Below are 27,941 nucleotides of genomic sequence, written 5' to 3' on the forward strand. Positions count from 1 at the left end.
GGTTTCTTTTTAATAAAACATGCTAACCCTGGTCCTTGTCGTCCCCATTCCATTTAGGTGTGTGGATGGGGGGGATTACCGTTTGAGTTACACCAGTGCACACTGTCACTTCATAGGCTAATACACCACTTAATACCAGTAGGGATTCAATAGATGTTAATAAAATTAAATAAAAAAAATCAATAATCACACAAACTCCTCCCAAGGGGAAACAGGAAACAATTGTAAGATGGACAGGAAAAGGAACGTACAATGGAATTGCTAACCACGATTTATTAAGATTTATTAAGCGTTGCTTGTCCAGCTTGACGAGATTTTGGTTTAACGGGGCTGATTTTCAACAGACCTCAGCTCCCAGCGGGCCCCCTGCGCGGCTGCGTCCCGACGGCTAACGCGGCTCCAGCAGCAGCAGGAGCGCGGCCCCTTTAAGGGAGGCGGGAGGTGGGCCCGGCCGCCCCTAGCCGGCTGAGGCGGATTCACTTCCAGGTCGACTGGGCGGCCCTGTGCCCCGGCTCGCTGCTGGGTGACGGAGCCTGGGGACCCAGCGCAGAGATGGTGAGTCCTTCCCCCCCCCCCCCCGCGCCATGGGGTTTGCAGCGCGCCCCACGCGGGGTGGGGTCGGGGCTGCTAGCACAGCCCCTGGCGGGCTCGGCTGAGGTAAATTCCCCTCAGGGGCTGTTAGAGGCGGGCGCGGAGGCCCTCGCTGGGGGCGGCCTGGCGGGCGATGGCAGCGCGGCGCGGCGCGGGGGGAGCAGGACCGTTCGCGTTTACTGCGGGCCGGCAGCCTGGGGAGCGGGTTGTTGTGCAACGGGCCGCTGAGCGGCGTGTTACATAAGCCGGGACCGAGGCTGCAGGAGCCGGGCGGCAGCTCCGCGCCGTGCAAGGGCGAGTGACGTTCCCTGACAGCGGCTCGCCTTGGGAAGTTAAAAACCAACCCGCCTCGGGGGCCCTTCCAGAGCCCCCTGAGGGCTTAGCCGGGCGCGCGAACTGTACCTGTCCCCTGCTAGGGTGGGAAACAGACGTTTTAAATATTCCTCTTTTTAATTTTTTAATTTTTATTTGTGGGGGAGAGAATTCTTTGCTGCGTGTGACAAATCTGCCCAAGACACACATTTACATGCTTATAATCAGAGGAACTTGGATTGAAGGAGGCATTATGCTTCAGGCTGCCATGTGCATTAGGTTGCTGTTAGTTGCTGAAATCCATGCTGTTTATTTTATTAACTTATAATATATACTACTAATTACAATTTAATTTTTCATGCTTAATAAAACATCTATTAAAATAGTCATTCATTGTTTTTAAACAAAAGCTTTTAAAAAGCCAAAGAAAACTATTCTACTTTATAAGGCAAAACTATAGTCACTCTTGGCTGCATTAGTATAATGCTGTTATGTATCTTGAGTAATAATATGTCAGTCTTTCAGATGTACACCAGAAAAGACACACGAGGTCTGCTTATCTTTTTGACTGCCTGCTTTGTGACTTTTATTTATATGAACTTGACAGGATGGAAAAGTACTGAGATCGAAGGGACTCAGTCAAGTAGTTTAGATAGGTAATTTAGGCTGTGTATACAAAAGTCTAATCACACATTTCAATAGAAATGTTTGTGTATACTTCTATATAAAACAGCTTTTGTTCAGATTTAATCAGTCCTAGGCAGTGTTTATAACTTGAACATGGCAGCACTGTGTTAATGCGTGAGAGCTGGAAAGTGAAATTAATTAGAAACGAAAGGGAAACTACTATAGTTCATTTCCATTTTCCAAGTTGAGTGAAATGCAAAAACTTAACAGCATAAATAGAAAAGTAAAATTTTGAAAATTATTTCACTTCTAACCTCATATGTTCTTAAACACAGGCAAGGACTCAATTTCTTTTTAGCATAAGATCTTGAACATGTCCTTTTTAAGGAAAAGGACAGTACATTAGAAGATCAGAAATGCTTCTGGCTCTGATAAAATAGTTATAGGGCATGTCCCCATTGTCATGTTACAACAGTAGAGAATTCCAAGAAGAGTCACTTTTTTCCCCCTGACACTTATTGAGGAACTTCATTAGAACACAGAAAACAGTATTGCCCCTACTGGGTCTTCTGCTTCACTGTACAGTTTATGCCAAAAACCTTCCCAAGCTCCCTCCCACCTGGCTTTATGCCACAGATTTACAGAAGCAGTGCACGCAGCCTCATGCCCACCACTATGGGAATCAATGAAGTTCATGAAAGATGTGTGGTGTTACTGGTGTGTGTGTATAATTAATCCTAGTTAATGGATATTGTTGGATGCCCTTCTGGCGTGAAGAATAAGCATTTTGAACGGAATCAGACTAGAGATGGGCTGAAGCTTTAATATTTTTATTTGAACTTCCCCTAAAATTCAGGGGTGTTTAGATCTATGGTATTGGTCTGGGCTCATCTCTGATCACAAACAGACAATTTTTTAATCTGCACCCCTATCTTCCCAATTTATTTCAGTTACTGGTCCATCAGCAAAGCCTAATAACATCATTGGACTTTAATCTCTGATACACAGAAGTACTTAGCTTTTCTGGCAAAAAGAATGGAAAGGTGGCAAAAGCAATTAATATCATCAATGTTTTGCCTCTGTCAGATGTTGAAGCAGCAAATTACAAGCACTGGAGTTGATGTGAGCAAGGGACATCTTTTATTAAATGGGAGTAGATTTCATATGCTGTTGATATGCTGATTCTTGATTGAGAATCAACAGTCGTCATATGCTCTTCAATGTGTGAAGTAATTTTAGGATAGACAATTTCTTCCCCCTCCACTTTTAAAGAGAAGTGATTTTGAAATGATTACCAAAATTCTGTTCAGAAGACTTTCAGGCATCCTTTATACATCATAAAGAAGCAAAAGAGTCTAGACATCCCATTCTCCCCCCCCCCCCCCCTTAATATCTTTGAGTATAGCTGTAGCCAAAATTTACTGCTTACTGGTAATGTCCAACAAATCTTATAAGAAAACTAGTTAATTAGTAATAAAGTACAATAACAATACTTCAGAGCATTTTTGTAAACACTAAGCACTACAAGTCCCCTGTGAGGCAAGTAAGAATTGTCTTCCTTTTACAGATGGGGAAACTGAGGCAGAGAATTTGAGTTACCAATCAAAGGTCATAGAGGAAGTTTGTCTGAGTAGGAATTATAATTTGGAGCTTCTGGTTCCCAGCCCTGTGCTTGCAACTCTCAACTGTGTTAAATTAAAATGTCTTTTAGCTGACTACATGTGATTGGTTAAAGATGGGACAAAGGTAGGGTGAAGTTCCTGAAAGTATGCAGTATTACATGGAACAGTTCATTTATAAAAAGATACATCTTAATGAGTTAACCAAGAGGATTACATGAGGCAGATGAAGTAACAGAATGGAAGCCACATAAAGGAGAAATAAAAGACAAATATAGCCAGAACATTCAGTTTAAAGGCAAAATAACATTGCTCTTGGAGTTTGAGATGTATCAAAAATTGACACCCTTATTTTCAAAATCGTGTAGGGGAACATGTACCGGTCACTCAGCGTTCTTTGGTGTTAGTGTTGAGAATGATTCATAATGTTTGTGAGTCACTCCTTATGATGATGGAATCTGGTTGATTAAAAACAGTAGGCTGTTATTGGGCACTAGAAGACTGAACAGAAAAACTATATTAAAAGATTAAGATTATGTATTAATAAGAGAAGTTCAGAGGTTTCTCATGATTATTTCCTGTCTTGCTGTTAGTGTCTGATATACCCAAGGATATGTTTTGCAATACCTTGGCACTATATGTAGGATAAATATGAAATTAAAGAATTAGGGTTAGTTTGGTTAAGGAAGAGAGGGTGTGTGTGTGTGTGTGTGGTAAAGAAGGGCCTTGACTAGCAAGTAGAAGGAAGGCCTTGAAAATACTGAGTTATAAGGTCAGTAGGAATAAAGTAGGGAGAATGTCTGGTTCAAAGAATAACTAATGAGATAAGGGAAAGCTTCTTTTAAAAAAAAAAAAAAAAAAAAAGCCTCTGACAACTGGGGTGGCTGCAGATGGTTTTAAATAAGACAAAAAGAATCGGTCTTAAAATGAGTTCCCATGACCCTTCCCAACCCACATTCCAGCGTTGAAGCCTCTGGGAACCCAGGTGCAATGGAAAAACTGTTGGTCAGTAAGAAGGAGGAGAGCAAAGACCTTGAAAAAGAAAGAAGGTTGTAAATCTTACCTGGATTAAGACTGGAAATAAGGGTGAACGGTCTTAAATTGGTTTTTAGCTGAAGTCAGTAACTGGCAATGATATCACTTGTTTGTTGACGGGTATAAAAAGTAAACTCTTAAAGGGTTCATTGCTAATACCTGCCTGACCATGTTGAAGCCAACAAGTATAGGTAAGCACCCCAGGTTTAGTCTGTTTGTAAGTATCTTGATCAAATGCTTATAAATGTTTGCTACTGTTTGGACGTAGTAAATTGCTTATTATTTAGGCTTTTTAGGCATCTTTAGAGCAATTGTATAAATACCATTTGGCCTTTGGATTTAATAAAGGAATTTAGGGTTAAATTAGTGTCATGGTAATACTCTGCATAAATAATAATAATTCCAACACAAGGTGAAAAAATGTTGGCTATGATTTGAAAGAAGACTATAAAAATTGTCACTTTGGGTCCCAGCTTTGTACAGTAATGAACAGGTCTTCTTCAGTCCTTTTTAATCTTGTACTTAAATACCGTTTGTCATTTATCAGTTTTAGTATTAATAGAATGTTGCCCCTTATTTTGAGGCTATTTTAAACTTTCAGCTTTTCATTTCTAGTAGGTTTGAAGCAGCGTGGGTTGATTTAAATCAGCAATCAGGAAACCTTGATTTAAAGCATTTATTTTAATCTTGTTTTGCATTTGTACTTTTCAGTAATTTTCCTAAAGAAAATTTTATTCTCATTGGTTGGTATAACCATTAAAACATGTTAACTCGCATCTAAATATAGCCTTTACTCTAATTTTTGAATACATTTTTGCTAATCAGGAGGACACACTAACTGCTTTAATGGGTAGATATATCTCGCTCCACATACATTATTCAGATTCTTAATTTTTACAATTTTTATCACATTAAGAAATGGTGAATGATGCATTTCTTATTTACTAGATAATGTTCCACTCTTGGTTTGTGTCAAGCTGCATTTGGATGGAAATTGGGATTCAACTAAAAATGAACAAAAATATTTAATAATTATTTTTATTAGTTAAATATTACTGCCTTAAATATGCTGATTACATAAGAAACATACGTTTATCAAAACATATTTTTCTTTTAGAACAAAGGAAGGATTAACGATAATTAGTGAATTATCTGCACATTTGGGTCAGATTTTCAAAGGTATTTTGGCATCTAATCTCCTTCCAGATTTTAGAATTAGTAGATCTCATTGTCTCCCACCTGGTTTTTATTTATAGATTGGAAGAGGAAAACAAGCTTTCCTGCTTTCTCAGATGCCAAGTAGTTTCTCAACTTTGAATGAACTAATCCAAACTAACAAAATATTCCCTCTGCATCTGCTGCTAAACTAAAAGTGATGAAGGCAAAAGCTTTTGTACACAACAGAAATAGAAATAGCATTTGTGAAACATCAGCGTTTGCTCCAATATAAAGATTGAAAATAATATAGATTCTTAATGAGTGCATGAAATTGTGACACATTTATAAAATTTGAGTTGACTGTCACAGTTAAAGATGTTTTCCTCATGAGTTTGTATATATTTTAAAATGTAACACTGATTAAAAATTTGAAGAGAGCTCATTATTGCAGTGTATAATTTTTGGTTATTTATTTAAATGATTTTAAGATTATATGATGTTTAGGCATTAACATTGGTTGTTATAAGTTCAAATTTTAAATTTAAACAGATTTATTTATAAAAAGAAAAATATATTTAACTTAAAAATCTGATTTTTAAATAATAATTATTCTGTTTTAATCCACCTTGCTATAAACTAATCCGCATTTTGGCTTTGCACTTCAGCAGACGATATACCAGTATCCGACAAAAGCATAGTCTCTACACCAGCTAGTTCATGGTGGGAGCTTAGTGTTTCTTTTGAATATAATGCGTTTTAAACATCCTGTCTCTCTTTTGTTTGGAATAGGGAAATGGAAACAGCAACATCATCATAATGCAGTATATTCCATTAAATTACTGTAGATCATATTTAATATATTAACTAAATTTAAAAGGATGTTATTCTTCAGATGCAAAGCGAGAGATTTAATAGTTAAAATTGAATGTATGATAATAGGGTGTCCCCTCAGCAAATTTTGTAATGCTATCCTTGACGTTAGTGATGAGAATTGTGCTAAGAAAACACTGACTGGTACCAAAATACTATGTTTATAAATGGGCTTGATCATTCATGGCCAATATTTTTGATTTAACTCTAATGTCTCAGTAATTTGGTTGTGTTTTGCTTATGACAGGAGGAGGCATCTCCATATACTTTACTTGATATCTGCTTGAATTTTCTGACTGCTGACCTAGAGAAGTTTTGTACAGAAAGGCAAGATGGAACACTGTGCTTGCAGGAGCCTGGAATATTTCCACAAGAAGTGGCTGATCGACTGCTGCAGACTATGGCATTTCATGGTAAAATCTTTATTTTGAAGGCAGCAGCTGTAGGTTTTCCACTAGAATATGACATTGCAGCCCCTACTTTATAGTCTAGTAGAATCTGGCACTGGAGCCACATGAACCTTCTTCCTTAATCTCCAATGAAGAGGGATTTTTGCTCTTCTGGCTTTGTCACAACTTCTGCTGAATGCATCATGGATGGATAGATAGCTCCCCTCGTGGATAAAATGTCCTTTGTCCCATGTTTATGACCTCAGTTTAACGTTTCTTTTCAATTAGATGTCAGCACTTTTCTCTCGGGTTCTTATTTGTGTCAGTTCATCAAATTCCTTTAATCCTATCTCTTTCTGGAGATGCTCAGATATTTAATTAGAATGTTAATAGTATCTTTCATGGAGTAATTAACTGAAGTCTGTCTGTTCCACCCTGTATCTGCATAATTACATCTAAAATCATCTGGCTATAACACCTTCATTCATTTCATGTTACACAGTAAGCAGTGTGCATAAAATGTATTTCCTTGCTGAAAAGACAATCCAAACCAGGGAATGCACTATAAAAAACTGTCAAAACCATTCTTTTCTTCTTCTAACTATATAGTAAATGCAGGCCTAACATATGTCTTCACTAAAGTCTATTTTTTGATAAGGGTGGCCACCCTGTTTCTGATATCAGACTCCAGGCCTTCAATATGGACCAGCCAGGAAATGGAGGGTGGGTGGAACCTCAGCAAAATGTTTTGAATTTTTGTCAAATTTCTAACCAGTTCTCATAAGTTTGTGGTAGGTCCATATAAATGCAGGTTTTAGTCTAAAATGTCCATTTCAAACATAATTCAAGGTTTTTTTAAAGACAGGTTAATTGAACTTCTCAGTTGAACTTTTCAGTCTTATACAAAGCAGATTAGGTTTTGTATATGTTGCTATTTATGCCGTGACCAACCTGTGAAAAATGTGTGATTTCTCCGCAGAGTTTCTGAAACTAGGGCCCCAGACCCAAAAGGGGGTCACAAGCCTGTTAGGGTGTTGCAGTATTGCCACTCTTACTTCTGCGTTTCCTGAAGCTGATGGCAGGATGGAAATACCATGCCACCCTTACTTCTCTGCTGCTGCTGGCAGGCAGTATTGCCTTCAGAGCTGGCCACCTGGCCAGCAGCTGCCACTCTCCCGCCACCCAGCTCTGAAGGCAGAGTGGAGAGTGGTGGCTGCTGGCCGGGTGCCCAGTTCAGAAGGCAATGCTGCCTGCCAGCAGCAGTGGACAAATAAGGGTGGCATGCTATTTCCACCCTTACTTCTGTGCTGTGGCAGCCCTGCCTTAAGAGCTGGGCAGCCAGAGACCAGATTTCATGGTCCGTGATGCAATTTTCACGGCTGTGAATTTGGTAGACCCCTAATTATAACTACATTGACTGCAAACCGTGTATTATGAACCAGTTATTCTTGTTAACCCTTGTCATTCCCCCCCCCATAGATTAAAAAAAAAAAATCTGTAATATAACATAAACTTATTGCTGTTTTCCAACAGGGCTGCTAAACGATGGAACTGTGGGCATCTTTCGAGGCAACCAGATGCGTTTGAAACGAGCTTGTATCCACAAAGCAAAAATCTCTGCAGTGGCTTTCCGGAAAGCATTTTGCCATCACAAGCTGGTAGAACTTGATGCTACGGGGGTGAATGCAGATATTACAATCACAGACATCATAAGTGGACTTGGCAGCAATAAATGGATCCAACAAAACCTTCAGTGCCTTGTGCTGAACTCATTAACTCTCTCCTTGGAAGACCCATATGAAAGATGCTTCAGTCAGTTGTCTGGTCTTCGTGCTTTGAGCATTACCAATGTGCTGTTCTACAATGAAGACTTAGCAGATGTTGCATCACTTCCAAGGTTAGAAAGTCTAGATATATCCAATACCTCTGTCACTGACATAACTGCACTCCTCACCTGCAAGGATCAACTTAAGTCTCTGACCATGCACCAGCTGAAATGCTTGAAAATGACGACCACGCAGATTTTGGATGTTCTAAGAGAACTAAAATATCTGAATCATCTTGATATTTCAGATGATAAACAATTCACATCAGATATAGCACTTCGTTTACTAGAACAGAAAGATATCCTACCTAACCTTGTGTCTTTGGACATTTCCGGAAGAAAGCATGTTACAGATGAAGCTGTAGAAGCATTTATTCAACAAAGACCAACAATGCAGTTTGTGGGACTGTTAGCTACTGATGCTGGCTACTCAGAATTCCTTACAGGAGAAGGAAACTTAAAGGTTTGACTTTTTAAGTTTGTCTATTTAAGGTGGTTACAACAAACATGTGGTTCTCCCAGAATGAAATTATAGGTTCACCTCCCATCATAGTATTTTTATCTGTTAATGGCAATTGCTAATAACTGTGGCTCAGGCCTTCATGTAACTGTTCCTGTGCCAAAATTTGGGTCATATTGTCTATTTTTCTATACCAGTCAGTGAGTCTTGAAGTACTGCTTTGAGATATCAAACCTATGGGAACAGGACGATAGCACTGGATAGTCTGAAACTATTTATTGGCATAATAAACTCTGGTTCCTTGGCGTGACCTCTAGCATAAAGCATCAATATTTCAAAGCCTCATTCATATTGATGCATTGGCATTTGACTGCAGCTTTGAGCAGTTCTACTTAACACACTAGATGCAATAAAACTTTATACTCAGGAACTACTTTTGTACTCCAGCTCAACATCTGTTTTTCAGATCGATGTTTCTGCCTGTCACCCAGCCCTTTTATTACATCAGTGACACACCATGATGTGAGCCTCACCTCTCCCCCCTCTTTTCTGGATAGGGCATTGGCTACCTTGTTCTCAAACCCCTCAATATGTTTAATACTCCTGCAAAGCTATACTCCAGTGTATCAATCTGGAGTTGGTTCCTTTTGTTCTCTCGAACCATATTAATGGTGAGTGATCTGTTAACACCCTGAACCACCTGTTGGAATTATCTGAGCTGTTTTACACCCCACACAATAGCGTAACATTCCTTTTCTATTACGGGGTAATTCTGTTCAGTGAGAGACAGATTTTTTGCTCAGAATGCAATGGGGTGTTTCTTCCTGGTCTGCATCAGTACATCTCCTAGGCCTGTGTTGGATGCATCAATTCAATTCAAATACTTTCTTAAAATCTGGACTGGCCAAAATGGGTGTGCATCTCTCCCTTGATCTGTTCCCTCATTGTCCCTATAGTTCTGTAAGCCCTTCTATTTACTAGGTGTGCATCACTGGTGTTAATGTGGTGGTCTCTCTGGTAAGTGAAACCAGGTTTGTTAGAGAATACCATTTTTTGACTTTGTAACACAGCCACTACTTTTTTTTTTTTTTTTATGGGGGTTAGCCCTTCACTTAAATTAATGCTCTCTAAAGAGTTCTCCTCATTACTCTCAGACATTAAGTCTAAGAGAGGCATCTGCATAGCATATCCTGTTTACTATAGCCTCTCCGTTATGGTAAGCTTTTACTCTGCTAATATGTACAGTTTGGGGTAAACCCCGACTATAGGGTTTTTGTACCTGATAAGTGACTTCATTTAGTTTCTCTATCACCTCAGAGGGACCCTCCCATGAGAGTATTTCATGCTTTTTGTAGGGGCTAATACCAAAACATCTATATTAAAGGCTCTTTCACTTGTCTTCTTGTCATACCATGCTTTTTGTATAGTTTGGCTTTCTTCAAGATTATGCTGTACCAGCTCCATAATGGTTTTAGCTCTGCCATGAATTTAGATACAAATTCCGTTATATTGAAATGTCTGCTAATGTGTGAGCAGCTGATTTTTGTACTGTTACCACTTAAGAATAAACAGTAGGCAGTAATTTCCAGTGAGATCAGAACAGTTGTATAACAGTCCAGCAAAACTTCTCTATGAAATATCTTGTGAAGATAAACTGATAACCCTAGGTAATATAGTATGTGAGACAGACATAAGAGACATAAGAGTTCCAAATGGTGTGGGTTTTTTTACTTGTAAAATGCATCGTAGTTTAGTGATAATCAACACTGTATTTTATCAATAGAGCAAGTAAAAACATGGCAACAGCATCCCTCAGAACACTGTAGTATGAAAGATTATTTCCTGGTCTGGCAGCAAGATCTGAGAGATTTGTTTGGCCCAAGCAATATGGGATGCAGAACATTGATTGTGGACTTATATAAACACATCAAATGCAAAGTCTCTTGGCAACTTGTAAAGGAGCCAAACATATATCCCTTCAGATATCCTGAGGTGAATTAACGTAACTTTTTTATGTGTATGACTGAGCCATCCCCTCCCCCCCCTTGCAAATAACAATTCACCAACTGCAGTCAGTGAACATTTACTTGCTCCTAGGAAACACATGAAGTACCAAAGCATATTGCTTACCTATAAAGAGATTTAAAAAGCAATGGCATTAGATAATGGGAGTGCTTGCTGTAACGGGGGTGAAAAAGATACCAGGTGAGCAAGGGAAATTTTTGAAAGGTACTCTCCAAAGCCTAAGTTCTTTTGTCTTGACTGCCAAAAAAAGAAGAGAAAAGTGTGTTCTTAACCTGAGTTTTATGGGGACTCATAGAAGTGTAGGACTGGAAGGGATCTCAGTAGGTCATCTAGTCCTGTCCCCTTCCCTCAAGGTAGGACTAAGTAATAACTAGACCAGGGGTTCTCAAACTTCATTGCACTGCAACTCCCTTCTGACAACAAAAATTACTACATGACCCCGGAGGGGGGACTGAAGCCTGAGCCTGCCTGAGCTCCACTGCCCCGGGCACGGGGGCCAAAGCCAAAAGCCTGATTCCCATCATCCAGGGCTGAAGCCCTTGGGCTTTAGTTTTGGCCCTGCGCGCTGGGTCTCAGGCTTCAGCCCTGGGTGGTGAGGCTAAGGCTTTGGCTTCTGCCCTGGGTGGTGGGGCTCGAGCTTCATCCCTGGTCCCCAGCCAGTCTAACGCCAGCCCTGGTGATCCCATTAAATGGGGTTGCAGCCCACTTTGGGATCCCAACCCACAGTTTGAGAAACACTGAACTAAACCATTCCTGACAGATGTTTGTCTAACCTGCTCTTAAAAACCTCCAATGACAGAGATTCCACAACCTTCCTAGGCAATTTGTTCCAGTGCTTGTTAATTAACTCAAGGTAAATTCTAGTGAAGGCAATTGTTGTTTTTCACATGAGTTAGCAAGTTGAGTTAAAGTCTAGGCTTTAAGAATACATCTTTTTCTTTTTTTTAAAAAAGAGAATATAGGACCTATGATACTTCTCATTAATAGAATTCTGGGAAGCTATAGCTACTGATTGAACTAATTAGTAACCTGCAAAAACGGAAGCTTTCTCTCATTGATGTGGCTAAAACAAAGCACCACCTCCAGCTGAGACAATTGCATCAACTATATTGTTTCAGCAGCAGCGTGTGCCCATTTGTGTGTGACGGATCATGCAGCTGTGAATCTTGCTTATAAGGCAAAAATTGACACCAGCAACATTAATTGGTTATGGAGTGACACTCCTCCTGCCTGATTGGTTACAGGGAGTTCTGGTCAAAGATTGGATTGAAGCTGAGTTTTGGTTTATAGTTAGGGCCCTACCAAATTCACGGCCATGAAAAATGCATCACAGACTGTGAAATCTGGCCTCCCCTGTGAAATCTGGTCTTTTGTGTACTTTTACCCTATACTATACAGATTTCACGGGGGAGACCAGCGTTTCTCAAACTGGGGTCTCGACTCAAAAGAGGGCTGTGGAGGGGGGTCACAAGGTTATTGTAGGGTGGTTGCAGTATTGCCACCCTTACTTCTGTGCCGCCTTCAGAGCTGGGTGGCCGGAGAGTGGTGACTGCTGGCCAGGTGCCCAGATCTGAAGGCAGCACGCTGCCAGCAGCAGTGCAGAAGTAAGGGTGGCAGTACCATACAATGCCACCCTTACTTCCACGCTGCTGCCTTCAGAGTTGGGTCAGGACCCCTAAAGTTACAACACCAGGAAATTTCAGATTTAAATATCTGAAATCATGAAACTTATGATTTTTTTAAATCCTATGACCGTGAAATTGACCAAAATGGACTGTGAATTTGGTAGGGCCCTATTTATACTGTACAATGTTACCTTATTTCGATGGGGAATGCTAAAGTGTGTCTAGTCCTGGGTTACTGCAGGCAGATCATGCACTAGGTAGATGAAATGTTAAAAACACAGGGATTTGGATAAAATGCCACCAGCTTTGGAACAATAGTTTTGCACAATTAAGAAATTTCAAATTCTGAAATACAGTAATGACAGCTTTTAAAAAATGGAAATATAAACTTCTTTGTCTGTTCATAGGTGTCTGGAGAAGCAAATGAAACTCAGATTTCTGAAGCACTGAAACGGTACAGTGAGCGGGCATTCTTTGTGAGGGAAGCACTCTTTCATCTATTCAGCCTTACACACATTATGGAAAAAACAAAGCCTGAAATTTTAAAGGTAAAACAATACACTTCAGATGAGAAAATCTTGCCCTGTTCTGTAAGTTTAACTTCAGATGAGCATCTGGAAAGCTTATAATATACTGAAAACTTAGTGTATGTTATGTAGTTTTCTTCTGCTGGTTTAGTTACTTGATATTGCTTAAGAGGTTTAGTAGAAATCATTAAGCTTCTGTTAATGTTCATGTGAAAGTGATTTATGTGGTAGTAGTGTGGATGGTGCAAAAGAGTTGATTTTCCTCTGAAAAGAGGCACCAGGCTAATTCAGCAGCAGTATGAATTCATTTTACAAATAAATACTTCTGAATATGGCTTAGAATAGTCTCCTAATATTGCATTATGACATGCTAACTATTGAACAAGTATTGCTTAAAGATAGACAGACTATTGAGTTACCTGTAGGAGTTATTAGACTAAAAGCCTGTCCCTAGGCCACTAGCTTTGTATCATTGGAGCCCCAGAGGTAGTTCAATCTTTATCATTCCAATGGAAGGAGAGATCAGAGAGGTTCAGTTTTCTAACAAAAAAGATTATTGATCAGCATCTTTCAAATTAAACAAGTGACTTTAAGAAAATATCATGATTCTTCCAGCCCTACTGTGTTAGCAGGAGATATTGCTGCTTGATCATGTTAGTGTCAATTGCAAAGAGCGTTTGGATATTCAATCACCAGCAAAGATTACTCTTCCATTTCCCTGTGTATAAGGTATTTGTGACAAGTTTACAAAGCCAAAAACATAACCTGAGAAGGGATGGCTATAGGCCTATGGTAAATTAGCAGTCTTATTGCTGTAGTAGCATTAAGATTATTTGCTTGAAATAACTGAGCAAAAGCAGAGAGGCTCTTTCGAGATACTGAAATGTCACTCATTTGTTGTTGAATGGGTTGTTGAATTGAGTGAGAGGTAGGGAGGAACTGTGGGGCATCAAATCACCAATGGATCCAGGGTTGCTCTTCAGTATGTGGATTTATATATAATGTGAATATGATTTTGTTTGTCTTTCAGCTCGTGGTTATTGGAATGCGAAATCACCCTCTGAACTTGCCTGTGCAGTTAGCAGCAAGTGCATGTGTGTTTAACTTAACCAAGCAAGATTTAGCAGCAGGCATGCCTGTTCGACTACTGGCTGATGTCACTCACTTACTCCTTAAGGCCATGGAACATTTTCCCAACCATCAACAGGTAAAAATATTAGGTTTCTTTTTTCTGTGGATTTCTCATCTTAACAGGAGGCCTAATAATAGAAATACAGCCCAGGTGTGTGATGTGTTTCTACTTTTGAGACTATTTTAATGCTATGAAGTATTGACTCTAAGCTAAATAGAGCCTCAGCTGTCTCGTAAACTTGATGGAGATCTAACCATCCCTGTAGATGTTGCAAAACAATATGAACTTAACAGAGAAGAGGCAAGGTCTGACTCTACCTCAACAATGGCCTTGAACAGATATACCCAAATACGTTTGTGTACAGTATGCACACGTGATATATTGTAACTTGAAAGGCTGCTCTTTGTGACAGTTTTACTCTTAGACTGCAGTACATTAATATAATCACGATGCATGACAGAACTTGTAGAAGTGCAGTTGGATAGTTAACTTACTAGAATTAAGGAATCTGTGGTTGTACTATTGCTATGAACTGCGTCACTGTACAATGAGATTCCACCTAACAGGCACTAATAGTAGCTGCATTTTCCCACTGACAAACACATGGGCAAGGAATGTCTGGTGCCTTTCTGTCCTTGATTTTTGCATTCCCTGGAGTCACTTCCCTGTTGAACTTTCTGCCTCATAGGAGTGCAGTTTGTAGAAGCAATGTTCCTCTAGCATAGCTTTTTTAAAGACTTTATTTTACTGAAATCAAACTAATCAACAAGGACAATAAGAGGCAAATAAAAGAATGCCTATTGTCATCTTTATCAACCATTGTATGCACAAAACTCAGTAACTGTGCTAAACGTTTCCTCACACAGCAAAAAACAAAGAACCAGAACAGAAAGGAGAGAGACAAACAGGAGAGATACCACCATTAGATATCTGACAGCTATGTCCCAATGGTTATCGCCATGATATTATCATTATCCAGGCAGGATTGAGTTAAGTAAAAGTCCAGAACTGATTGTGTTGTCTTTTACAAAAACAGCCCTAAAGTTTCTGGTAGAGAATTTTGGATATATGGGTACCACTTCTCTCTACATGGTGCCTGTGGGTTATTGCTCAGTAAAGCATGATTAATTGAATGTATTGGAGGAAAGCTTCCCTCCAACGAGGAACGTGGAAACTTCTTTTGTAGTCCCTAATTACAAAACTCATTTTGGATGATGAGCCGCAAAGTAGCATTAGGCCTGGCAGGATTTGCTTGTGAGGTGTTTCAAAGAGGTCAAGCTAGTTGAAAAGTGTGGGAGATTATCACATTCCACAGGCTGAGAGGAATGAATGCCTACCTTTTTCCAAAAGTTAGCAAATGCCTGATATAATGAAAGAGGCTGCCATTCTCAGCAGTATGTTTTGGGCAATTCTCAGTCTAAAATGTCAACTTTAAAGACTGTGTACTGGGGGCAAATAAGCCCTGTTTTTAATATCTGGTACAGTGTTTCCCTTCCACCATGGGTCTAGAGCAGTGATAATCAGACTGGTGGAACTGGCTCTTTGATGTGTCTCCTATGGCTCTTTGCAGCACATGATATTAAAACACTCTCTGGTTAATAATTAAATCAATAAGGATGCTTTTACTATGTTGTTAACTATTTAAAATATCATCTTGCACTAAGTTATTAACTTATTTGCTGTGAGAATAATATTTAGTTGATATATATATTTCTCCTGTCATTCACACTACTGTGGCTCTTTTGGGTAATGTTGATCGCTAATTTGGCTCCTGAACCACTGAGGTCTGAGTATTACTAGTCTAGACCAGGGATCTCAAACTCAAATCACCACGAGGGCCACATGAGGACTAGTACATTGGCCTGAGGGCCGCATCTCTGAAATCTTTTCATACAACGATACAAAAGTATTGTCAAAAATGAAGAAGGGGAAAAAAAAAGAGTAATACACTATGCTATTAAAAGTCAATGTATTAACTTTTAAAAAACTGTAATGTGAAGAGGGTTTTTAATAAAATATAAACACCTGTAACTATTCCGTATGTGGTCAGTAACACTGATGATCTACACTAACAGTCTATCAACACAGCTGTAATGGCAGGAACTTTTTAAAGTAACTATTCAGACAAAGTACATTGCCACTTTTAACAAACAGTCTTCCCAACTACTCACAGTAAAGAAGCATATGTGTCGAACTTCATACCTCAGACTGCTCATCTAGTCCATGAGGCCCCGCCCCTGCCCCACCTTTTCCCACCTCCTTCCCCAAAGTCCCCACCCCAACTCCACCCTCTCCCTGCCCCTATTCCAGAGGTGGGCAAACTTTTTGGGCCGAGGGCCACATCTGGGTGGGGAAATTGTATGCAGGGTTGGGGTGCGGGAGGGAGTGCCGGGTGTGGGAGGGGGTGTGGTGTGCAGGAAGGGGCTCAGGGCAAGGGATTGGGGCAGAGGAGGGGTGTGGAGTGTATGAGGGGGCTCAGGGAAGGGGATTGGGGTGCAGGGGACAGCAGGGGGTTCAGGGCAGGGAGTTGGGATGCAAGGTGCAGGCAGGGAGCTGGGGGGCGGGGGTGCAGGAGGGCTTCAGGCTCTGGGCTGGCAGCGGCATGCACCGGGGCCAGGGCAGGCTCCCTGCCTGCTTGCCCCGTCCCCAGCCCCGCGCCGCTCCAGGAAGCCGCCCCTGGAGGATGGGGGGGCAGAGGGCTCCGTGTGTGCTGCCTTTGTTGTGCCTCCAGGTACCTCCCCCGAAGCTCCCATTGGCCGTGGTTCCCTGTTCCTGGCCAATAGGAGCTGCGGGGGGGCTGTGCCTGGAGGCAAGAGCAATGCACGGAGCCCTCTGCCCCCCTGCCCAGGGCTGTGGTGCCGGCTACTTCTGGAGAGGGCGCGGGGCCCATGGCGCCACGGGAGGCAGTCCCGCAGGCCGGATCCAAAGCCCTGAGGGGCCGGATCTGGCCCGCGGGCCATAGTTTGCCCACCCCTGCCCTATTCCAATCCCTTCCCCAAATCCACGTTCCGGAGGAGGAGCAGAGACGCGGCGTGCTTGGGGCGGGGGGGGGGGTACCCGAGGGGGAGGGGATCTTGGCTGCCAGTGGAGTCGCCGCCTATGGGGGGGCCGCAGGAAATAACTCCATGGGCCGTGTGTTTGAGACCCTGGTCTAGACAGTTTTGATACAGACCTCTTTTTCCAAATATTTTGGGGGTATTTCTTTACCCAAGTCCACTTCCAAAGGTTTTCTAGTATTTTCCTCTGTTGGCAACAAATTAACCATTTTTATAGTATGGATTTTAGAGATCATGAATGATTTGCAGATCTCATTAATTGTGATAGGATAACTGGCTTAGAGTGCTCTGTGTTTTGGGATATAGCTTTGAAGAAAGTTATGGATTTTTTAAAAACTGTTTCTCCCACCTTATTGGACCATTGAGTTTAATTGTAAGAGGAAGAAATGTTCTAGGTGCAAGACTATAGTACAGCCAATTATATCTCTGTAGCCATGTCTACCTGGCTCTTATTAAGTTGTTGACCCTACCCATTTGGAGGTCAATTATTAATAGTCATTCTAGAAACCTTAATTAACAATAAGAAATTGGCATTGTACAACTTGACACCAGTTTCACCCCCAAAAAGCCTTTATACTTTGTATTGGGTAAAGAGACCATGCAAAACTTGACTCCCCAGTATTGTATGGCACATTCTGTAGTGAAGAGGGTGTTATTGTTATGTAAAGGACTTTGCTTTGTTCTAGAAAAATGTGCATGTTTTTGCTTTGACACTTCTCTTGTTTAGAAGTATAACCATTTACAGTACAGTACATGATCCATCAAACTCCACGATTCTTATCTAACAAGGAAGCACTTTGCAATTTTTGTATTTTTCTGCTGAACACTTTTTTGATCTCATACAGCTGCAGAAGAACTGCCTTCTTTCACTATGCAGTGACAGGATCCTTCAGGATGTTCCATTTAACAGGTAAATTTAATCCTATTAATTAAAATGGGATGTAGAGTAACATATCAATGGGTTTTGGTTGTTTAATCTCCTGGATTGTAGCGTTTATTTTTGAAATATGCTAATTGTTGGCCTAGTCTCAGGAAAAATAGAACTCTGCCATTTTGGAGACCAGATATTGATTCATAGGGTTAGATTCTGATCTCAGATCCCATAGTAACTCACTTGTGTATACACGAGAAATTTTTGGGGCCCATAATTCACAATTATATGGATTATAGGTCTGAAAAAATCCTTGTCTAGACAAGGGAATTGACTTCAGTTAAATTACTCCAGCTTTACACTGGTGTAACAGAGGTCAGAATTTAATCCCCAGTTTGCTGACTCTCTCTGGAATTGTGGAAGTGAGTTTTGTCATTTTGAAGTGGTCCCTTTATTTAGAAATGTCGTTGGAAGGCTTTGGAAGGTTTGCATCCAACATGCCTAGGTCAGATGATGAAGGATAAAGAAAGTGAGGGGTTATCTCTGGTCTTGAGCCAATTCTCCGTCAGCTCTTTACAAAAGAGAACCTTGTGCTTTTATATTAAACGTCTAGTAAAAGAGACAGTGGGGGAGCAGATCCTGAAATCTGAGTAATCCCTGTGATCTTGGCCTAACTGAAGATTTTATATTTTCTGTAGCAGGCTGGCAGACTGTAAGCTCTTCACGTTTTCAGTAGAGATTTCTGTTGGTGGTGTTCCTTGGTTTACCTAAAAGCTGTTGTAAAAGCTGATGTTGAAACTTTTCTGAGGGTATGTCTATACTACCCACCGGATCGGCGGGCAGAGATCGATCCAGCGGGGGTCGATTTATCATGTCTAGTCTAGATGTGATAAATGGACCCCCGAGCACTCTCCCATCGACTCCTTTACTCCACTGCCGCGAGAGGCGCAGGCGGAGTCGACGGGGGAGCGGCAGCAGTCGACTCACTGCAGTGAAGTAGGTCTAAGTACATCAACTTTAGCTATGTTATTCATGTAGCTGAAGTTGCGTAACTTAGATCGATCCCCCCCAGTGTAGACCAGGCCTTTGTGTTGCTCTGTAAATTTCACTCATTGCGTGGGCCTGACACTAGCTTTGCCTGCTCTTAATTCCAATGTTCACTTCCACCTGCTTGGGACAAAGCACAGTGCTTCCGATTTCTACTGCATGGGGGCATCCTGGTCTGATGTGCGGTGTGTATTTTCTATTTCAAAGGCTTATGCAACTTCTGTTCTGAAAATAAAAACTGTTAACTTTCAGATTTGAAGCAGCCAAGCTTGTTATGCAGTGGCTATGTAACCATGAAGATCAAAATATGCAGAGGATGGCAGTGGCTATAATCTCCATTCTAGCTGCAAAGGTACAAGACTTATACATGTAGAAGTGCTGAAGTATAATTTCCCAGGTCCTGATGAATTTTCTGATATTCACCTAATGTTTTTGTTTATAGCTTTCAACTGAGCAAACAGCTCAACTTGGTGCAGAGCTCTTCATTGTTAGGGTAAGTCCAATGCTGTGTCTTACAAATTGCTACCCTGGATCTCCTATTTTAAATCATTTTGAAATTGGCTACAGTTAGATGTATTCTATTAAACTAAAAATAAGTAGTTAAATTTTACCTTCTGTCAGTACTGCTACCAGGAAAAGATTGGCATTCCAGACTGTCAGGAGAGGACTCTGTCACCATGTTAATGAGGGTGGCCTTTAGGCCCAGCTAAATAGAAGCCAAAGTAAATAACTTGATTGCGTCAGGACTTAAATGACTGCAGTATGGATGGAAAACTCAACTCTGACTCAAACTTTTTATTATTTGCAATTTACTTTACCTTGAAAACAAGCTCCCGTGGACATGTTTACTTTGCCATGCAGGTACAGTACATAGGGCCACCGTGGTGTCAGCTGGCTGCAGCAATACGTAGAGGTTAAACTAAGTATCTCACGCCTTTTAAAAAAGTTTAACATGTTTTTACTGGAGTTTGGAATAAAATTGTAACACAAAACAAACTGAAGTCATTGTTCGTGGGACCTGGTTTTAGGAGCAGTTTGATGGCTTCAACTTCAGGGCAGTGGAAATACACATTTCAGAAATGGCTCTCTCAATTTCTTGAGAGAAACTATAATGCAAAACACATCTCTGCTGGCGCCTTACTTATGGCCAACCAGTATACCAAACTACATTTCCTTAATGTCTGTGCAGGATAGATGTTCAAGAGGAAGCTATTGATCAGTTATAAATCTTAATTCTCGTCAGAAGAAATTAGGTGTCTTAGTGGAATTCATTGCAGAAACAAAAAAGTCAGACTCTTGATCCAGTTTATTTGATGCAAGTCACTAAAAGTAGTGACTACTAGTTATTAAACACCCAGACTGAGGCTTAAATTAGTATTTAATATTTTCCCCTACCAACCTTTAGTTTAATGTTTTTCTTTTTTTTTTTAAATGTGCAATAGAATATTTAGGAAAAATTGCCACTGCTTGAAACAATCAAACGGAGGTGGTGGTCTTGTACAGATGGCCCATAACAATCCTGCAAGAGGTTTAAGAGGTAGAGAGATGGAAAAAAACAACAACCCACAAACATGTAGGAACAAAATTAAAAAGGCCAAGGTACAAAACAGGATTAAACTAGCTAGGGACAAAAAATGTTTTCTTGTTACCCTTTACAAATACATTAAAAGCAAAAGGGAGACCAAGGACAGGTAGGCCCATTACTCAACAAGGAGGGAAAGGCAATAACAGAAAACGCAGCAATTTTTTTGCCTCCTTTTTCACCAAAAAGGTTAGCAGTGATTGGACATTTAACACAGTGAACATCAGTTTAAATGGGGTAGGATCTGAGGCTAAAATAGGGAAAGAACAAGTTAAGAGTTACGTAGACAAATTAGATGTCTTCAGGTTGGCAGGATCCGATGAAATACATCCAGGATATTGAAGGAACTGGCAGAAGAGGTTTCTGAGCACCTAGTGATTATTTTGAGAGCTCATGGAAAGATCCCAGAGGAGTGGAAAAGGGAACATCTAGTACCTATCTATAAAAAAGGGAATAAGGACAACCGATGGAGTTATAGATAAGTCATCTTATCCTCGGTACCAGGAAAGATAATAGAGCAAATAATCAAACAATCAGCTTGTAAGCACCTAGAAGATAACGTGATAAGTGACAGTCAACATAGATTTGTCAAAAAAAAAAAAAAAAAATCATGTCAAACCAACCTAACATACTACTTTGACAGGGTAGCAAGCCTTGTGGATGGGGGGGGGGGAAGCAGTAGATGTGAATCTCGAGTTTAGTAAGGTTTTTTGATACTGTCTCATAAGCAAACTAGGGAGATATACCCTAGATGAATCTACTGTAAGATGGATGCACAACTGGTTGGAAAACTGAACTCAGAGAGTAGTTATTAATGGTCCACAGTCAAGCTGGAAGGGTATATTGAGTGGGGTCCCACAGGGATCTGTCCTGAGTCTGGTACTATTCAATATCTTAAAAAATGATTTGGATAATGGCATAGAAAATACACTTACAAAGTTTGTGGACAATACCAAGCAGGGAGAGGTTGCAAGCATTTTGGAGGACAGGATTAGAATTCAAAATGATCTTGGCAAACTGGAAAAATGTTCTGAAATAAATAGGATGAAATTCAATAAGGACAAATCCAAAGTACTACTCTTAGGAAGGAATAATCAATTGCATAAATACAAAATGGTAAATGACTGTGTAGGATGGAGTATTGTAGAAAAGGATCTGGGGGTTATAGTGGATCACAAACTAAATATAAGTCAACAATGTAATACTGTTGCCAAAAAAGCTAACATCATTCTGGGATATATTAGCAGAAGTGTTGTAAGCAAGACATGAAAGGAATTCTTCCACTGTACTTAGCACTGCTAAGGCCTCCTCTGGAGTATTATGTCCAGTTCTGGGCACCACACTTTAGGAAAGCTCTGGACTTTCTCAAATTTGTCCAGATAAGAGCAACAAAATCATTAAAGGTCTAGAAAACATGATCTACAAGGAAAGATTGGAAAAAAGTGGGTTTGTTTAGTCTGGAGAAAAGAAGATTGAGGGGGGACATAAGTCTTCAAGTATGTACAAGGTTGTTACAAAGAGGAGGGCGATAAATTGTTCTCTTTATCCAGTGATGACAGGACAAGAAGCAATGGGCTTAAATTGCAGCAAAGGAAATTTAGGTTAGACATTAGGAAAAACTTTCTAACAGTAAGGAATGTTGAGGAGTGGAAATAATTACCTAAGAAGGTTGTGGAATCTCCATAATTGGAGATGTGCTTTCATCATCTAACATGTTCTTTCATTTAAGAACATGTTAAACACCTGTAAGGGATGGTCTAGATAATACTTAGTCCTATCTCAGTACAAGGAACTGCACTAGATGACCTATCAAAGTCTCTTCCAGTCCTACATTTCTATGATGCTATGAATATGCTTGCTCTCTTATAAAAGAATGCAAGCATAGGGCGTATAGGAAAATAATTAGGAGAAATATACAGAAAAATGACTGTGTTAATCACTAAGTATATAAATCTCCATTCTAATCAGAGATGCAGTTACCCTAGTCATTGCCCTAGTCTGTGCATAAGTAAACAAAGATGATGATATAGGAATAGAGCACACAACTTCAAAGCTAACTGTCCTTTTTGTTCTTCCTTTTTCAGCAACTTCTACAGATAGTTAAGCAGAAAACAAATCAGAATCTAGTGGATACTACACTCAAGTTTACACTGAGTGCGCTTTGGAATCTCACTGATGAATCTCCAACCACATGTAGGCACTTTATTGAAAATCAAGGTCTAGAACTCTTCATGAGAGTCTTAGAGGTGAGGACTATGGTTTATGCGGTGGATTGCATTCCTTGGTTCTAAAATTTCAGCATTAACAAACCATTATTTTGTGGCTTACATAAGCTATATTTCACTTTACAGTCTTTCCCATCTGAGTCGTCTATCCAACAGAAAGTTCTTGGCCTTCTGGTAAGAAGAATAGAAAAATTATAAATTTCACAGAAATACAAGTTGTTCTTAATTGTCTCCCTATTTAATTTCTATTTGAGAATTGGCTTAGATGGTACACTGTTAATTATACTTTATTTTCTTAACCTTTAATCTTACATATTGGGTTCTTGTGAGCTATGCATTTGACATCATGATTTTTAGACTACATTGCCAGTGTTCCCAAAGCACCACCTTATGTAGGAGTGGCTATTTAATAGTTATTATGGACAGTCTGAGCCTTCAGGAAAGGGTAGGGAGTAAGTCCTCAAATGACTTCAAGGACTCAAAAGAAGGTTAAAGGTTGAAAGTCAATGGGACTTTAGGGTCCTAAATCACTCTGGGTAAATTCTCAAAAGGATCTGTTTAGAAGTTTTTATTCTTTTTTAAAATAAGAGCATAAATAACTTAGTGATCTATGTCTTAATGGTTTGAGGGAGTCTTTCATGGAAGGGAATGTTTTGAGGTAGGAAGTGAAAGCCATTAACTTTTAGACAAATTCAGAGTAAAACGGGGAGATTTTCAAAGGCAAAATTGGCAGTTAGATGCCTAGCTCCCATCTATGACTTTGAAATTTGCCTCTAATATCAATACATATAACTGAGTTAAAGTTAGACACCCATTAATACATCCTCATTTCTATTGATATTTTCTCAATTCTGTTTTCCTACAGAACAACATAGCAGAAGTGAAAGAGCTACATTCTGAGCTAATGTGGAAGGACTTCATAGACCACATCAGTAAACTATTGCACAGTGTTGAGGTAGAAGTCAGTTACTTTGCAGCTGGGATTATTGCTCACTTGATATCTCGAGGAGAGCAGGCCTGGACATTGAGTCACACTCAGAGGACATCTCTTCTTGAACAACTGGTACAGAAATAGCTAAAAATATTCCCTGCTTTTGTGTTATATTAATGTTAATTGCCTGTAATTAGCATTAAGTATTTCAGCACTTGGTTCTCTATCTTGCAGCACTCAGCCATTTTGAATTGGCCAACGCCAGAATGTGAGATGGTTGCCTACAGGTAACTACTGCCTTGATTTAAAGTTTGGAAAATACTAACTCTAGCACCCTTCAGCTTGCTCTAAAAATTACAGATCTGTGCCTGAAGCATTGTAGGCTGCCTGCCAAACCATGCTTCTGGACTGTAACCTCTAATATCTCACCTTGGACAAGGTGGCTTGACCTTTGGGAGTGATGGGAGAAATGAGTCAGCCTGGGTCTCCTTTCAGAGCCAGATATAGGGCTGTTCTTTTCCTGTCTCCTACTACAGCCAGCCTTACTTCTTTAGCTAAACTTTCGAATTAATGTTCAAAGGACCATATGAAGAAACTAAACAGCATATTAGCTATTGAGCTACAGTAATATAAGGTGGTATTGTATGCCACAGATTCTGGGTTTTAAGGCTGGAAAGGACCATTAGATCATCTTGTATGACCTCTTCTATAACACAGGTCAAGTACTCCTGCCTGTAAGTAATGTGAGGCACCAGATGCTATGGCAGGGGTGGGCAAACTATGACCCGCGGACCGGATCCGGTCCCTCAGGGCTTTGGATCCAGCCCGCGGGATTGCCCCCTGTGGCGCCGTGGGCCTGGCATCACTCTCAGAAGCGGCCCCCGGGCGGGGGATCAGAGGGCTCCGCATGCGTTGTCCTTGCCTCCAGGCACCGCCCCCCGCAGCTCCCATTGGCCGGGAATGGGGAACTGTGGCCTATGGGAGCTTCGGGGGGGGGGGGGAGATTCCTGGAGGCGCGGCAAGGGCAGCGCACACAGAGCCCTCCGCCTCCCCTCCCCCAGGGGCCGCAGCGCTTCCTGGAGCAGCGTGGGGCCGGGGACAGGGCAGGCATGCAGAGAGGTAAGCGGCGCCGGGCCAGAGCTTGAACCCCTCCTGCACCCCGCCCCCCAACTCCCTGCCCTAAGCCCCCTGCTGCGCCCTGAACCCCCTGCTGCACCCTGCACCCCTCCTGCACCCCACCCCCTGCCCTGAGCCCCCCCCCGCAGTCCGCACCCTTCCTCTGCCCCAATCCCTTGCCCTGAGCCCCCTCCTGCACACCACACCCCGCACTCCCTCCCAAACCCCTGCATACAACCGGCCCTGCATACAATTTCCCCACCCAGATGTGGCCCTCGGCCCAAAAAGTTTGCCCACCCCTGTGCTATGGCTTAGAGTCATGATTTACTGGTAAATAACATAAATAAACTATTTTAAGCCCTGGGAACAAATGTCAAATACTGCATCCAAGACTCTAACACAGCGGTTACACCCAAAGTGGGTTGAGACCCTATTGTAATGGGGTCGCCAAGACTGGCATTAGACTTGATGGGACCCAGGGTCGAAGCCCGAGCCCCACCACCCGGAGCCAAAGCCCGAGGGCTTCAGCCCTGGATGGTGAGGCTCAGGCTTTGGCCCCCCCACCTGGGCAGTGGAGCTTGGGCTTTGGCTCCTCTGCCCCAGGTGGTGGGGCTTGGGCGGGCTCAGGCTTTGTTCCCCCCTACTGGGGTCATGTAGTAATTTTTGTTGTCAGATGGGGGTCGTGGTGCAATGAAGTTTGAGAACCCCTGCTCAAACATATCACAATTGTCTTTCTTACCTAGACCCTTAACTAAATATGTAGTGAAGGTATGGTCTCGGTAGTAATGGTATCCAGTAGCCAAATGAAGTGCTGAGCATCTGTTTTTGTTTTTTATCTGTAGGTCTTTCAACCCTTTTTTCCCACTACTTGGCTGCTTCATGACGCCTGGGGTTCAGCTGTGGGCAGTGTGGGCCATGCAGCATGTCTGCAGCAAAAACCGTATGTACTAGGAATAAAACTACATTTAAATTCCTCTCTCTCAACATATAGTCTACCAGAATAACTAAAAGAAACCAGGAAGTTCTAATGATCTTCATCCTTAACTCTGATGGGAAAAGACATGTTAAGGTTTTGCTTAAAATAGGGGCAGAAACTCTTTTAAACAATACTATTTTATCTACATGGATTTTATTTTTGATATGCACATTAATTCAAAATAGATGCATGTTAAACAAATACTTCATTGGGCTTTCTAGAAATGCATTTTGTTCAGAAATTTCAGCAATAAATAAAATACAAAGTTATGGACAACATAAATTCTGATTCCATTTAAAGAAGACCAGAGAGTATAGCAAGCAGTAATCTCCTGGGGATTTGTGGTCATCCTGGTTCTTCTTCGAGTGCTTGTTCATGTCAATTCCATTCTAGGTGTGTGCGTGCCCACGTGCACAGTCATCGGAGACTTTTGCCTTAGCAGTATCCGTAGGGTTGGCTGCGGCGCCCCCTTGAGTGCTGTGCTCATGTGGCGGAATATCAGGCACCGCCGACCCTACGCCTTCTCAGTTCCTTCTTACCGCCCCTGATGGTTGTTTGGAGCGCCTTGTCTTGCATTGCAAAAGTGTTAGCAGTTTTTTCAACCCATTGTTCTGTCTCCTCTGTAGTTAGTTTTTAGGTACTTTAGTTTGACCAAGTGTTAGATAGTTTTAGTAGTTAGAGTCCTGACTGGGACTTCGCTGCGGAGCGGGGCATGTCCGGTTCCCCAGGCTTTAAGCCATGTTCATCGTGTACCCAGCTGATGCCTATTAGTGACCCCCACGATAGCTGTTTGAAGGGTCTGGGGGAATCGCACAGAAAAGACAAGTGCAGGATCTGCAAGAACTTTCACCTTTGAACTCAAAAGGAGTGGGATATCCGCTTGAGGGCTCTCCTCATGGAGGCTGCACTTCATCCTGGGTTGGAGCCCTCCCAGTTGTAGTCCACGCTAAGTACTTCGGTATTGGCGCGCAGCACAGCACACCGCCAGCACCAGAACCTGCCCGGCACCGTTCCCCTTCGCCGGTGCCCAAGAAGCAGCTGAAGCCCAAAGGCCCATCAGCACCACAGGACAAAGGGGCTTCGGGCAAAGGATCTGTGCTAGGCCACATGCCCACCCCGGAGCTGTTGTGGTCTGACCCCCTAGCCCAGTCAGGGATCTGCCTCCGATTCCTCAAAGCAGCAGGGGATCCTGGCCCATCGTAAGGCCACTTGTGCCCGAGGTGGCCCTGGCAGCCAAGGACCAAGTAGACTGGCCCGCACCTCAGGTACCAAGCCAGGCGATGGACCCGGTTAAGGCCCAGACCTCTAAGGGCAAGCCGGTTATGGGACCTCCCTCCAAAGCAATGGAGCATCCTTGGTCCCCAGATCGCAGGCATTGATCCCCGTCACCACGGCATAGGACCCCGGTGCTGCAGCCTCGATCTCTGGTTAGAAGACCCAGGTCTCTAACACCAAGGTTGCCACCTATGAGGCGTGGGATGCCCGAGTTGCGATGCCCATCCCTGTATCTGCGGTACCACCAGCCTCCCGCCAGAGATCGCTGCAGTGCAGATCCTCATCGCCTAGGCAGTCCCCCTGGTGTCGATCTCTCTCGGTGCGGGATCGTTCCCGGTCGTGGCACCGGTCTCCGACTCCCCGATACTGCTCTTCAGGCAGGCACTGTTTCCTTACCGGTCGCCGACGAGGGTCAGCTGATAGACTCGGGCATCTACGGCTGTGCCCTGGTTGCCAGAAAGGCAGTGGTCCGAGATGGAGGGAGAGTTCAGCCTCTCACCTAGGTGGCTGCTCCATTTCATCTACCGCTCCGGCTGGATTTGCTGTCACAAAACCTCAGCACCTTCCTGCACACGAACCTAGCAGCATTGCACTTAACGGCTTGGCTGCTGCATGGCTAAATGTGGAGGAGCAGGAGTGCTCGGCTGGAGTCCAGCAAGTCTTGCTG

At 41.9% G+C, this 27,941-nt stretch overlaps 1 protein-coding gene across 1 annotated transcript in view; it reads left to right on the forward strand.

Annotated features, from left to right (window-relative positions):
- The first annotated feature begins 493 nt into the window (after window positions 1–493).
- Window positions 494–27,941, forward strand: part of ZYG11B (zyg-11 family member B, cell cycle regulator) — a 32,604-nt gene continuing 5,156 nt past the window's right edge. Inside the window, exons 1-13 of the mRNA XM_065409263.1 lie at window positions 494–555; window positions 6,460–6,625; window positions 8,135–8,889; window positions 12,944–13,084; window positions 14,094–14,270; window positions 18,097–18,161; window positions 19,422–19,521; window positions 19,612–19,662; window positions 22,836–22,997; window positions 23,103–23,150; window positions 23,842–24,039; window positions 24,142–24,194; window positions 25,866–25,963. Coding sequence (XP_065265335.1) covers window positions 553–555; window positions 6,460–6,625; window positions 8,135–8,889; window positions 12,944–13,084; window positions 14,094–14,270; window positions 18,097–18,161; window positions 19,422–19,521; window positions 19,612–19,662; window positions 22,836–22,997; window positions 23,103–23,150; window positions 23,842–24,039; window positions 24,142–24,194; window positions 25,866–25,963 — 2,017 coding nt within the window. The 5' untranslated portion in view covers window positions 494–552. The remainder of the gene's footprint in view (window positions 556–6,459; window positions 6,626–8,134; window positions 8,890–12,943; window positions 13,085–14,093; window positions 14,271–18,096; window positions 18,162–19,421; window positions 19,522–19,611; window positions 19,663–22,835; window positions 22,998–23,102; window positions 23,151–23,841; window positions 24,040–24,141; window positions 24,195–25,865; window positions 25,964–27,941) is intronic.

The sequence above is a fragment of the Emys orbicularis genome, chromosome 8 (assembly GCF_028017835.1).
Source record: "Emys orbicularis isolate rEmyOrb1 chromosome 8, rEmyOrb1.hap1, whole genome shotgun sequence".
NCBI classification, from domain to species: Eukaryota; Metazoa; Chordata; order Testudines; family Emydidae; genus Emys; species Emys orbicularis.